Raw genomic sequence first — 15,020 nt, 5'->3', positions numbered from 1 at the left:
CTTTTTTGTTGTTATTTGCTGTTGCTTTCTCTCATTGTTGTTCTTGATCTATTTTTGATATTTTTGGGGGAGGTGCTTTTTATAAGTTATATTTTTTAACCTCTCCTGCACTTACTATTCTTGTTTTATTTCTGTCTTTGAAATAGTTATTTCTTAAGTGCAAAAAAAAAAGAGACAAGAAGTCTAAAGTAAGTGCAAAATGGCTTTGGAAGTCAAAAATTAAACCCATCTAACAATGCCCTTAAAAACTTTATAAATTGGTATCTTTTTTTTTCCCAAAAAATACGGGATATTAAGGCTAAACTTCCACTCCCCTCGTCTTGTAATCCTGTTGTTGTTGTTGAGCCCGCACCCCAAAATTGGTCTTCTTTTAATCCCGTAACCTAAACTGATATCTAGCTTTGGTAACCATAATGAAGCCCTCTTTTTGTCCATCTGATGCTCTTCCCTATAAACTCTTTTTAAAAATGTTTGATGCCATTGGCCCTGGGTGTCAGTGTTTGACATTTCCCCCAGTTTGTGTTTTCTGTTCTGCCCCGCCTGTTTTCCATCTGCCCTGATTGTTCACACCCGTGTCTCGTTACCCCCTGTGTATATCTGGTCTTGTCTTTCCCTTGCTCCCTGTCGTTTCGTACTGTTTGCTCCCTCCATGTTGTCCTGTAGTTTTTGGATCCCTGTTTCTGTTCTGCCTCTCTCTTTTTGATCCTGCCCAGCAGCGCTTTTGGTTTTGGTTTTTGCGGAATAAACCCTGTTTTTTGGAACTCCTGCCTCTCGCTCTCCTGCATCTGGGTCCTCAAACAACCATCCTTGACAGAACGGACCGACCACCATTGACCCAGCGGGAGAAAGTTTTGCCTTCTGGCAATACGTCTACAGCAGGGGTAGGCAACCCTGGTCCTCGAGTGCCACTGTCCTGCATGTCTTAGATGTTTCCCGACTTCGACACACCTGATTTTAATTAACGGTGCTCATTAGCTTGTCATCAAGGTCTGGATAGTTCTGTTGATGACACAGCTCCTTGTATCACGGTGTGCTGAAGCAGGGTAACATCTAAGACATGCAGGACAGTGGCACTCGAGGACCAGGGTTGCCTACCCCTCTGCCTCAGGGAGGCAGAACTCTCGATTCCTGGTTGGCAGGACCCGGAGGAGGAAGAATCTCCCTTCTGGGGAACACGCCTGGCTCGGGGTGGGCCCAGGAGCATTCAGGCTCAGGGGAGAAGACGACGGCGTCGGCGCCAGCCCCAGCTAGCCTCTGTTCCGGCGGTCGTCCTGGGCGCTTCGTTCCCTGTGTTGGCGGTGGTCCAGGACGCATTAGCCCCTGCTCCGGTGATGGTCCCGGACCCCCCGCAGCCAGCGCCAAGGACCCGGGTTACCCCGCAGCCAGCGCCATGGACCCGGGTTCCCCCTCCGTCAGCTTCTCGTATCCTGTGTTCCCGCCAAGTCAAAGTTCCCCGCCGCCAAGTCAAAGTTCCCTGCCGCCAAGTCAAAGTTCCCCGCCGGCAAGTCAAAGTTCCCTGCCGCCAAGTCAAAGTTCCCTGCCGCCAAGTCAAAGTTCCCTGCCGCCAAGTCAAAGTTCCCCGCCGCCAAGTCAAAGTCGTCCAAGCCCCACGCCAAGGCCCAAGCCTAGGCCTCGTGGGCGACCCCCGGAACTGGCTCGCCGGTCTGCCCGGTCCCGAGGACGGCCCCGGAACTTTGGCCGTGTGTGAGTTTGCGTAGAGATACGCACATTTTCCCGTTACGTTTTTTTTTATAAATCCCAACCTTTGCGTAGAAGATGGCGTGCGCATCTTTCAAGCCGTTTTACGCAAGCTTTATAAATGAGGCACCAGTTCATTTGGTATATGTGAACAAAGCAATCGCGCTCGGATACGGGACAAAACAAACTAGCCGAGGTTGCCTAGGAGAGGTGGTCTCAGCTGGCTTCCATTCGAGACCTGGAGCAGTTCGTTTGCAGTGAGAACATAATCAACACAGCAACCGACACAACTCACTCCTAACTGTTATGTTGTCTTTGTTTTTCCAGGGGTACGGAAGAGGAAACTCCCTCCGCGTTCATTTCTGACCAATGAGAGAATAGTTGGTTCGCGCATGGCATTTGTTAACAGCTTTGAACCACTACAGACCGTTGCCTTTTGAACACAAACGCCACAAACGAAAAACGAAACAACTGTATCGATTTAGCCCCTGAATCAGAACAAAACAAACGGGCCACAGGTCTGAAAGCACCCCTAGAAAAGGTGGTCCCTGAACAATGAACTTCCTTTTTGGAGAAGTGCAACATCTTGGAACCTTTTCAGTCTGGTTTCCCAGAGCAACACTCGACAGAAACTGCCCTGCTCAAGGTAACTAGTGACATTATGATGTCTGCGGACTCTGGTAAATGCACTGTTCTTAACTTATTGGATCTTTGCCCTGCATTTGACACTGTCAATCTAAAAACTTGTTAATAAGAGGTTTTGGTTGGAATGTCAGGACCTTTTCTATCGGGGTTAATTTCCTATTTGTCAAGTAAGAGATTTAGTGTTTCAGCAAACCAGTTCTTGTCTGACTGTGCTTGATTCGCTGTACATCAGGGTTCTGTTTTGGGTGCTGAAGTTTCATACCATTTATTTGCAGACGACATCCAGTTGTACCTTTCTTTTAAGGCCTCTGAGATTCAGAGATTGAACTCCCTGATGAGGTGCCTTGTACAGACAAAACAGTGGCTCCTAATAATTTGAGGTCTTTCACCAAACCTGACATGAGACGACCGTGTCAGAGAGACACAGACCGGTGTTACAGCCTAGCTGCATTAACTGTACATATGTGTATGGAGTGGAGATCCACTGACCTCTTCTCTAGAGTGAACCATGAACCTCACAAGTGGAATGTCAGGGAAAGGTGCTCCATTGGCTGGGAGTCACACGTCTTCAAATTTGTAGCTCACAGGGTCCCTCTAGTATAGGAGTGGAGGATAAGCTCCTTTCACAATGCTGTCTAAGATTTACTTTTGTTTAGTGACTTACCCAGTCACATTTTTGTTTTCGCTTGTCTAATAATGGCAGTTACCTCTGCTAAAATGTCTGTAGTTCTGTGAGCTAGTTTCATCCTTGTTGATGTGTGACAGCGCTGCAAATCAATCCAAAGTTGCCATAAGAGAACTGGAATGGCAGTCCAAAGTTACATTGGGATGTTTTCACTTATAGCAGAGAAGGGAAACATTAAAAGCCAGACAATGTTTCCTCAAAGTAATAACAGTTTCCTTCAAAGTAAACTAGTATTCTAGCATATTCTAGGGAAAACAAAAAAGAAAAAAATACTCTTATACACCACTTTAAGATTGCATCTGAAGTGAAAATGATTGGGTTGTCAACTATTATATAATTATGTTGAATATGAGAAACTTTGTCTTGCAGGGGTTTATGTGGCTGTTCAAAAGGTTGTTGGTTGAATCCCTCACTGCTCAGTATAAATGCTGCACTATCTTTATACAAGGTACAGAATTTTACATTTTTAAATTGAAATATATGTATATAATTGTATGTATCAATACATATATATGTTTGTTTTTTTGTTTTTTACTTTAACTGTCTGTAACTGACTCACACACGCTTCATTAGGTGCCAGAAACAGAAATAATATTAGCTTCTATTTACTGACACAGTAAATCAAAAGGGTTTCTTAAATTCAGTGTAAAGTGTAAATATACATCCTTTATAGTTTCATGGGATTCAGGATTGTTTGACGAAATTGGTTGAAATAAATTGGTCAAGTTTTGTTTCAGTGTATGACATTTTTGTTACATTTTATATATTAGATATTGTTGCTGTGAATTTTGTCCACTTTTGCTTTTTTGTACTAATTTTGAATGTATTGCTATGAAAAAACTGTGATTCAAGATCGACTGAAGCAATTGTATATAATATAATGCATACACATACCAACACTTTAATGTTCTGCCTTACCTAGAGGTTTGAATCTTTTGTTGGTCCGTGGGATGCCTTCGTTGCTTGCTCTAGGTATTTTAAATTATGTTCACAATTCCTCTTTCGAACTGATACATAAATAAATACAATACCAGCTTTTCCTGGAGTGAACCAGGACAATTAATAAGTAAAAATACCAATGCCATTTTTATGTTAATATGTTTTTAATCATAAACGCATAGAAACTCAAAGTCATTAATTAGTTCACATGTGACATAATCAATCAAGAACTGGTTAGAACAAAATAAGCATGTTTTGATTGTTTTAGTATAACATGACATATCCTCTCCCCTCACCTTTCCTTAATCTCTAATAAAATGTTAACCTTCGAATAAATATGTGCAGGTGCTTCCTCTTGAATTGTGGTGACATATCATAAAATTGAGTAGTTAAAGAGAAGCCTGCCACGTTACTTGAGTCAGCGGGCTTCATTTACATTCCACCACGCTCAACGAAAACATGAAGCAGCAGAGCAAGGACTGAGAGGGAGATGAAGTGAGTGAAGTGGTTCAGGTTTTCACCACTGCCAAATATGCTGTCGTCAGTGGTGTAGGTGTAAGGCATGTATGGCGTTGTGTATGTTGAGCAAAAGAAGAACTCATCTCTGTCCCAGTTTGGGGACATGTAAGTGACAAAGCCTGGACTCATGCCGGTGACGGTGTCACGGATCCACTCCTGGTACTGGGACACTCGAGTATAGACCCCTGGCTTCATAGGGAAACCACATCCCTCACCGTTGCTCACAACACCAGCCTGGACCCAGGTCATGCTGTCCTTCTGGACCACCTGTGGGCCGCCTGAGTCTCCCTGCAAAAATGATGGGTGTTTTAATCGTTCCAACTTTCATAACATTCACAAAATCTCTTCTCGTGGTCATTTTATGTATCGCTAAGAAGTGAATTAAAATATTTTTGCCGTTTCTACTGAATAAAGTTCAAGGAGTAGACCTGTTGGGTTACAATGATGAACTTCTGTACTTCTGGTTGCCCAATGGTCCTTTCTCTAAAGGTATATTGACTCATCCATCAACAAGACATTACTCAAAACTCTCCAAAAAGTAATCACCTGACATGAATCCTTTCCTCCATCCTCCAGTCCAGCACACAGCATATTGTCTGTGATGGTGAACTGTGGAAGGTTGCACTGGCATTGTTTGTTCCCCACAATGGGCACTTCCACCTCCTCCAGGGTGAGGTCTAAGCAAATAGATCGTACAAGTTAGACTTTTGAGGGAAATCCATGAGCCATAGTTTTTAAAAGAGTGTGAGTGATTTGTAACTTACCCGTGATACCAAACCCAGTGATCCAGGTGGGGTCCCCGTCATAAAAAGTGCTGTTTTCTGAGGCCAGGCAGACTGGCTGGATGTAGTCTGTGAAGTTGACTGGAGCCACGAGCTTCAGAAGGCAAATGTCATTATTTAAGCTAAATGAATCATAATCAGGATGGCAGACAACTCTTTCCAGTTCTTGAATCACTCTATCAGCATCAGAGCCGAGGTTGTTGACACCCAAATGGACTTCTGCATTGTCGACATCAGAGCTACAAGACAAAAAAAAATAAAAATAAATAGATTTAGATTTGCTCATGCACTGTTTTTCTCACTATTCCTGAATTTTGGCTTATTCTCTTGCGTTAAATTATGTTGGGTGCAGTTTGCAACATGGTGTAACTCCAAGACTGTATCAAGTACATTTTGGCGATCATGTATGGATCAGATTTTTTTTTCAATTATGATTATCACAACTTGTTATCTGAATTTTTCTAAGGTGGCAGTAGGACAAAATGTCGTGTGTGAAATGGATTTTATAAGACATAAAAAACGTGTGGTACCAGTGAAATATTTGGAACACCTAATTATTAAAGTTTGAAGAGTTTTTTGTTTGCTAATGTACTTTTACCATTTACCAAAGAAGTGCTGATCCCAATAAAATGTGTGATTGACTATAGCATCAGGAGTCACTATGTGCATTATTTTGCTCATCATCATCATCCTCATCATCATCATCAGTTTCTTTAACGCTGCCAAACACTGCTATCCTGTGTCCACTCCCCCTGTCATACTGAGAAAACTGCCGACGCTGTTTCAATCCCTCCATAAAACGAGTGATATTCCATGCGGGAACTTGTGACGTCTCTCGCAGACAGTCTGAACTGACAAAACATGATTTTAATGCCCTCTTAAATTTTTTAGCCAGCTGTGGAAAGTCTGTTTTCATCTCCGGGCCAATTCCTACCATGGCTCGCGGAGCTGAACATTTTACCAGGATTCCCAGTCTCAGTACCTGGTTACAGTCCACCTGCTCCACTCTCAACATCAACTTCATTGACAATTTTAATCTGTTCTGGAATCGCTCCCACCTCTGCCACACCTGCACGACTATTTACCTGTCACACCCCCGTCAATACCACCAACACCACCAACCCTACCCACTCTTCTTCTCACATAGCTCCACTGCCACCTCACAGCTCGCTCCTGCACTCCAGAACTGCTACACTGCCTCAACTTCACACAACACATCAACTTCCCCACCCACACCCACGGTCACATCCTGGATCTTGTCTGCTCCTCTGGCCTCACCTCATCAGCTCTCCAGCCTCAACCTCAACATCTACGACCATCTGGCAATAACCATGGACATCGACATCCCATTCCCCAACCCCAAAAATAAACACAAAATAACCTTCAGAAACATAAAATCCATCTCCCCTCTGCTCTCTCAGCTTCCTTCACCAGACACATGTCCGCCTCCCCTCCCGTGCCTCCTGACAACCTCACGGACCTCGTGAACCACTATAACCACACACTCTTCTCCTGTCTCGACCAGCTAGCTCCCATTAAAACCAAAATAGTCACTTTCACAAACTCAGCCCCCTGGTACACCCCTGAACTCCACCAGATGAAATCCTGCAAGCATCAGCTCGAAAGACTGGCTTAACCATCCATCACCAAGCCTTTACGGACTATCTCCACCAATACAAAGACGCCCTCAACTCAACTCCGTCCACCTACTACTCAAACCTCTCCGGCTCATCCAACCCCAAGGCTCTCTTCTCCACAATAAATAAACTCATCAAACCCAGTGATAACATCTCCAGCTCCTTCACAGTAAAAACTTGTAAAGGACTGTCTTCCAGCCATTTCCCCCCTTCATCTCCGACATCATCAATTCCTCCTTCCGTTCTGGCTCAGTCCCTGACACCCTCAAACTGGCTTTTGTCACCCCTTCCTCAAAAAACCTGGACTCAACACTGACACCATGAGCCACTTCCGGCCCATCTCCAACCTCCCCTTTCTGTCTAAAATACTGGAACGTGCTGTTGCCACCCAACTCAAAACCCACCTCACCTCCAATGACCTGTTTGAACCATTTCAATCTGGCTTCCGCTCGCATCACAGCACAGAAACAGCCCTCCTCAAAGTCACCAATGACCTCCTTCTCTCCTCAGACTCCGGCCACCTCAGTATTCTCCTTCTCATGGACCTCACAGCAGCCTTTGACACCATCAACCACACCATCCTTCATTCCCACCTGGAATCCTCCCTCAACATCACCGGAACCACCCTCTCTTGGTTAAGGTCATACCTCACAAACAGACAACAATTTATTAGTATCAACAACTGCACCTCTTCCACTGCCCCACTGTCATAAGGTGCCCCCCAGGGTTTGGTGCTTGGTCCTCTACACTTCATCCTCTACATGCTCTCTCTTGGTAACTTCATCCGCCGCCATGGTCTCCACTTCCACTGCTATGCCGACGACATCCAGCTCTACATTCCCACCAAATCCATCACCACCGCAACTCACTCCACTCTGACCAACTGCCTTATTGAAATAAAATCATGGATACATTTAAACTTCCTCAAACTCAACTGTGACAAATCAGACATATTCATCATCAGCCCTAAATCCCTCAACAACACCGCCCACACCTTCAGTCTCACCATCGACAACTCCACTCTGTCTCCCTCCAGTCAAATCCGCAACCTCAGAGTCATCTTTGACAACAACCTCTCCTTCGAACAACACGTCAACGACATCAGGAAAACTGTCTTATACCACCTGAAAAACATTGCACGCCTCTGCACATCACTCTCCTTCCCCGCCGCTGAAACTCTCATCTATGCCTTCATCACATCCAGACTCGACTACTGCAACAGCATTCTCTATGGCTCATCCTCCAAGGTCCTCAATAAACTTCAACATATACAAAAGTCTGCCGCTCGCCTGCTCACTCATACCCGCTCCCGTGACCACATTACCCCAGTCCTCCAGAGGCTCCACTGGCTCCCTGTCCCTCAACGCATCTATTTCAAAGTCCTCCTCCTCACCCACAAAACCTTCTACAACCAGGCCCCCTGCTACCTTACCGAACTGCTCCACCGCCATACTCCCTCCCGCAGTCTCCCATCCTCCGATGCCAACCTCCTGTCTCCACCACTCAGAACCAAGCACCAGACCTGGAGCACCAGACCTGGGAAAGCCTTCTCCATAGCTGCCCCCCTTCTCTGGAACTCTCTCCTCATTGCACAGACTTACCCACCTTCAAAACTCACCCACGCATCTCAAAACTCACCTCTTCCGAACAGCTTTTAATGTGTGATTTGTTTCTTATCCTTTATCTTATCTTTTATCTCTTATCTTTTTTATCCTGTAGTTTTTAATTTTAATTTTCTTCTCTCGATGTTTTATCTTTGTGTCTGTCAAGCGTCTTTGAGATCTTTTAAAAGCGCTCTATAAAAAAAATGGATTATTATTATCATCATCATCATCATCATCATCATCATCATCATCATCATCAAGCTCTATGTAAACCTGCATCGGTGACTCCTTACCCCATTATGCAGTGAGCGGCCGTCAGCACCCACTGGTCTGTGATCAACGACCCGCCACACTGGAAAGTACCATAGGTGTATAAGGCGATCTGCCAGGGCCAGTCTCCAGGAGATGCATCCTCACCTCCCACGATGCGGCTGCTGATGCTGCTTCCCCGCATGCCACATTCTGATAAAAGTGAGAGGACAGACGCTAAACAGCAGTAGTTGAACGTCTATTCTTAACTCAGATAGGTTTTGCTGTTATACCCATGGAAAAGGTTGTGAGCCTTCCACTATCAATAAATAAACCATGAATGGTATAATATGATTATATTTATTTATGATTTGTCTTTTATAAATTGTATTATCTCTAATTGTCCTGTGATGCTTACCCAGAGCCTGAGAAAGACAACCTGAAATAAGACAGAAAAAGCAGTTAAACTTTCATTTTTGGCATAAGTGGTGCTTCAAAATATAGTCAGACTATCAAATCTGAGTTCATAGTCTTGCTAATATGGCTTTCAAAAAAAGGTGAAAAAATCTAAGTTGTTTAAATGCATGTTTTCAAAATGTAAAGGGATACCTAAAAAAACAAAAAAAAAAAAAAACAAACCAAACCAAAGAAAAACAAGCAAAATTGTCTCTGATGTGTAAAACCTTTGGGTTACTTTTGCACCTTTGTGTTTACAGCATTCCTTATATTCTCACACCAACACCAGTTAACATGGTTAACTGGAGGTATGTTTTAAGATTGTAATAAAAAACATTCCTCACAGCAGTGCTGTAGGGTAAGGTAGTGCCATCCAGAGTAAAAAGATTTAGGTTTAAGTATTTAAAAGAGGTGAAAAGGGAGTCAAATCACTGTGTAGAAACCAAAGAATGAAGCCCATGTTGAGATAAGAGCTCTGTAACATCATTAACTTATTTTCTTTTTCTTTTTTTAGCAAAACCTGCCAAAGACATCTTATTAAGGTGTCGAGACACTACAGTATAGCATCTTTTACAAAAAAGACAATGTATTTTTTTCTTTAGAAACAGGTGGATAACATTGAATTACATTCTCAACATTCTGAAAAGATTCCTAGAATTTCTCTGGCAGCAGTAAACACAGTCTTAGTGTCAAGGTGTGCATTAAACGATAATCTGAATAAAATCATGTTCTTAGTATGATAAATAAGAATCATTTTTTCCTCACCTTGACATAGTAGAATGGTTACCATAAAAAACCCACTCACAAACTGTTTGAGAGCCATTTTCAACTTTGTCTCATACATCAAGTCTCCAACATTAAATACACCAGCTGCTATGCTCAGCTCCACCCACAACGTCACTTATGATTGAAGGTTTTCTCGGAATGCACTGACTTAAACAAACCTATAGCTATGTATAGAACTATACTGAATCAGGTCAAACATGTTTTTCAAGGTGCTTATGCTCAGAGGCGGTCCTGGCTACTTTTGCGCCCCAGGCGAACTGTCCACTACAACGTAGTAGAAGGAGGTCCGTTTTTTTATTTTTATTTTTGTAATTTTTTCACATAACCCAATTCATTACATGTGGTTAGATATTATTATTTTTATGAATGAAATACAATTTATATGGAAGCAGTTGTGTGTGGCCCTGGAATCACCCCTCGCCCCCCGCTTCTCTCTCACCTGGAGTGGGGGTGACAAGTGATAACGAGACCTTTGTCTTCAGTTAACTTGGTTTTAATAAGCAACTCGACCGAGCATTAAGAGACGTATCGCGCAGCGTCAAAACCCCGCGCTCCACACACACACGCACACACACACACGACTCTCAGCAGCAGAAAGTTGATGTGACAATAACAGCCCATTGAATAGATTTGAGATGGAACTGTCAGAGCAATTCTTTTTTTTTTTTTTTTTTTGCTCGTGCGCCCCCACCCGGATTGCGCCCTGGGCAGTCGCCCATATTGCCCATAGCAAAAACCGGCCCTGCTTATGCTCGTGTGCATCGTGTTAACACAAAATATGCACAGCCAGGGAAGTCATTTACCTGCACTGTTGTGTAAAAAGTACAACATGACTTTGCACTTATACTCTGAGAGTTAGCAAGGCACGTTTTCAATAGTAGTGAGACGTTTACTGGAAGACCTCTCGTGAACAAATCTATCGCTTTTTTAGCATTTTATTTATGTCCTAAAACTTGAAATTTTCATTCGAGGTAAAATATAATGAGTCAAAATAATAGTGCATCCCATCTTTAAATCCTATCTCTCAGGGTTATGAGTCCCTTGGTTATCCTAGGGGGTTTGTTGGTCCAAGGTAAGGGTCCAGATGAGTATATCTAAGCACCTGTTTCGAATCAGGAATATCGTAGCCTCAGTCGAGGGCCAAACCTGGAGAGAGGCCTAAAGGTGAGGTCTGTCCGAACTATAGTCCATGGGACCACCTTCCTGCAGACAGGGGGTTTGCACTTGGCACCATAAGGATCCACTGGATTGTAGATTGGAAGAGAACTTTAAAGGATCTTCTCAACCCAAATGATACACACAGAAAGCTACAAGTTTGGGTGGGCCTCCTTTTGATCAGGATTGAGGTTGCTAAGGTAGTTGAATAACCTCACAGCAGTAGGACCCTGGGTTTGGAGATCATCCCAGTGTAGCTCCTAAAAAAAACAAAAAACAACTAGAATTAACAATAAAATGATTAAAAAGGCAAAGCAGTAAAAAAAAATAAAGAAAACATGTATTTAAATTTTGTCTACATTCTGTACTAAAGTATTATGACCGATCTTGTACGTTCCCATGCGCCTCTGAACGCACCACGAGAGACGCAGACCCGCAGCGCTGTAGACAAATCATCAGCCGAAAAGTTTAATGTTAATGCATGCGGTTAGGTTTTTCTTTGATTATGAGTGTATTGTGACTACTAATTGCTAACTAGTTATTAGCAGAGAGATAGTTGGTGTTATGTTGCTGTTTCTGCTAATGGTGTATTGGTTGATATCAGAGGTGTCAAACGTATTCACATTCATTACTCAGGTAGAAGTATAGATACTAGAGTTTGAAAATACTCCTGTAGAATTTGAAGTATCAACTCAAGTTTTTTACTCAAGTAAAAGTATAAAAGTTCTGGTTTCAAAACTACTTAAAGTATAAAAGTAAAAGTAATGTAAGGGGGGAAAAAGCCATTAAGGACAAAAGCCATTGAAAATGAATGCATCTTAGTATAATGCAAATATATTAAAGAACCATATATGTGTATTATTGAGCATTAACATGTGTTTCAGAGAGCAGGAGATATGATGACTAGTTGCCTATAAGTATTCTAATGGTGCAAAAAGTCAAACTTCAGAGGCATGTTATCATTTATCCTAACCTTTATTGGAATGTACATCCAAGTTTAGTTGTAGGAATCTGAGGGCAACGGATGTAAGAACAAAACTGGACAAGAACATCTGAAACAACCACAACCAAATTCACTCTATCCGGATGGAGCAATTTAACTGGATAGTTATTTTTTAAAGGCCAAAATGAAATAGAGTAACAAGGCTGTTTTTTAAAATGTAAGGAGTAAAAAGTAGATAATTGCGTGAAAATGTAAGGAGCAAAAGTAAAAAGTCTTCTGAAAATTACTCCAGTGAAGAAATTTGTTCTTAAATTGCTTGCCTGGTTAAATAAAGGTTAAATAAAAAAAATAAAAAGTATACATTAGATAACCAAAATTTCTACTTAAGTAAGGTAACGAAGTATTTGTACTTCATTACTTGACACCTCTGGTTGATACACAATATGCATATGTTACTTGTTGCATAACCGTATGTTAAGCGTTAGTTCATGAATGCTGACTTAAGTTTACATAATCAGCATGGAGCTATATTGGCTTCATTCAGGTATTTATGTTTATCAGGTATTTACATTTGTGGTACAATTTCTGTCCAAGCTGTAAGTTAATTATCTGTATTATTATCATCTTTGTTTACAGAAACCACACATACCCACACAAACACACCTGAACATTACCTGTGTCCTGGATGTTCCTGTGTCCTGACCAGATATTGTGGAGCGGTTGTTGCCGGTCTTTTCAGTCTTCTGATCCTATCTCTTCTTTCATTAATCCCTGTTAATTAAGGGTTTTGTTTATTTCAGTGAAAGATCTCTTTAAGATCTCGATGGGTTTTATTACAAAACAATTGAAATGTATTTGTGTATGTATATATCTATATAGACTTGTATATCCTTGTCCTTCTTTCTATCTTTTATTTTTTTCCCTCAGTTAGTGAAACATCAAAAAACAACACCTCCCTTATTCTCATGCCTGGATATCAGATATAGTTTTTTATTTTTATTTATTTTTTTGCTTTTCTGGGAAATGCACAAAAAAATGGCCACAGCAGTACATTAAGGCAGATCCTGAGAGCACAAATGTCACTCTGCACAAACAAATCAAAGGCAGGTTTTTTAGCAGTAACATCATAGTCAAGTCGAGAGTAAATGATTATGACATTTTAATATACACGATTCACAACTTTGAGCTGGTGAGCTGAAAAGATAAAAGGTGCACAGCTCTACAGTGACTAATGTTACTAAAGACACCTGTCCCATCGATGATCTGGTTATTAAACCAGCTTTGATAGTTAATAATGGGCTATATAAACATGAATATCCTAGATGTTACCACTGTATTATTTAGAATAAAAAACAAAACCATACAACGTTGAACTTATTTTCACACCTTAGAAGTGTTTTTCTATTATATTCGAAAACATGGGATAGACAAGATTTGCTGTTCGGGCCTTTCTTATTCTGTCACTGTCCTCAATAACGGTATGAGACTGGTTTAAAAAAGAAAAAATCATTACAAACAAAACATTGTTTTGTATTGTTTTGAGATCTGTTCCTGGAAGTGAAAAACCTGTTCAACTGGCTTTAAAGTTTTCAAGCGGCATGAAAGATTGTAGGAATTTCTGAAACAAAGAGGATGGGTGCAGCCATCACACACGACATGGCAATTACCTTCCTTTTCCTGCAAACAAATTATATAAATACACTTTGCATTGTAGATGTGTCATGATGTCATATCATCCTCAGTATGCTCATTATTCTGCCTGCACGTATTTGAACAGCTTATCTTCACTGTAAATAATATAACATAATTACTTTTCTTATTTATTTTTATACCTTTTTTAACTTATTTTTTGTTTGTTTGTTTCCTGGTTGAATGTTTTTTTATGTTATGTTTATTTATGTATGTTCATGTTTACGTTTATGTACATTGTGAACTAAGAAAAACCAAAGTCAAATTCCTTGTGTGTTCACATACTTGGCAAATAACGCTGATTCTGATTCTGAAAGAGCATGGGAAAATTCTATAATTATCAGTTAACCTGTTCACCCCTAAGGATTTTGGAGGTGAATTTCACCTGAACAGGCCTATCCAAATTAAATCAACAATATCTCCACAATTATAAGGACAATATGCATAATCTTGATCTCAATGGATAGCTAAGACCTCACAGCATACATTTCCAGTGTCAAATTGTGATAAACCAAAGAAAAAAAAAAAGAAATTTATTTTCTAAATGGAGGAGAGTGGTAGTCTAGTGGCAGGTTCAAGCCCCAAAATGGCAAACAAGATGAACCACTTTGGGCCCCTGACCCTAATGGATCTACGGGTAAATGGTGTGTTTGTTCTCTCAGATGTAAGTCACTTTTGATAAAAGCGCCTGCTAAATTACAGTAGCAGTAGTAGTAGGTTTAACTCACTCAAGTGGAGTCCGGTGGTATCACACGTACAGGCTGCATAGAACTGAACCAAGAAACATTCACAACACTGATGGTTGTGTACGTGAATGGACAAACTGTATATTCCAGTCTAAGTTGATCTTGTTGCTAGGCAACATCAAATGAACCCTCTAGAATCTCACCAGTTTCGAGCATTCATACATGGATGAGTAACATTTCAATGCCATGCCCCATCTTCTTGGGATGTCCACGCCCTCTTCTGGCAGACAACAGACACTGTAAAACTACGACTGGAAACACCAGAAGCTTCATGACTAAAAGCTGAGTTAGAGAGAAGAGCAGTAAACCTGGTAATTACTTCATCACAGTAATCAAATGTAATTACCTGGAGATACAACCATGACATCATCAGGTTCAAAAGATACTTACATATTGGTCCTAACCTCATCTTCAACACAGATGAGTGTGCAGGAACTACTGTTTTAGACATTGATAGTTACCAGTTGAAACCATAGTACAGCAGTTA

The 15,020-nt window shown here is 41.4% G+C and overlaps 1 protein-coding gene across 1 annotated transcript; it reads right to left on the bottom strand.

Annotated features, from left to right (window-relative positions):
- Positions 1–4,132: 4,132 nt before the first annotated feature.
- LOC133420793 (mast cell tryptase-like) lies at positions 4,133–10,059 on the bottom strand. The gene is made up of 6 exons (XM_061710617.1): positions 9,980–10,059; positions 9,177–9,197; positions 8,803–8,971; positions 5,251–5,507; positions 5,033–5,163; positions 4,133–4,774 (listed from the first exon to the last, which is right to left on the bottom strand). The coding sequence occupies exons 1-6, from the start codon at positions 10,056–10,058 to the stop codon at positions 4,400–4,402; spliced, it is 1,032 nt and encodes a 343-aa protein (XP_061566601.1). The 5' UTR covers position 10,059; the 3' UTR covers positions 4,133–4,399.
- Positions 10,060–15,020: the final 4,961 nt, after the last annotated feature.

This window comes from Cololabis saira, chromosome 20 (genome assembly GCF_033807715.1).
Source record: "Cololabis saira isolate AMF1-May2022 chromosome 20, fColSai1.1, whole genome shotgun sequence".
Lineage (NCBI taxonomy): Eukaryota > Metazoa > Chordata > Actinopteri > Beloniformes > Belonidae > Cololabis > Cololabis saira.
The sequence above is the reverse complement of the archived record's forward strand: the minus strand, read 5'-3'. Positions and strand labels throughout refer to the sequence as shown.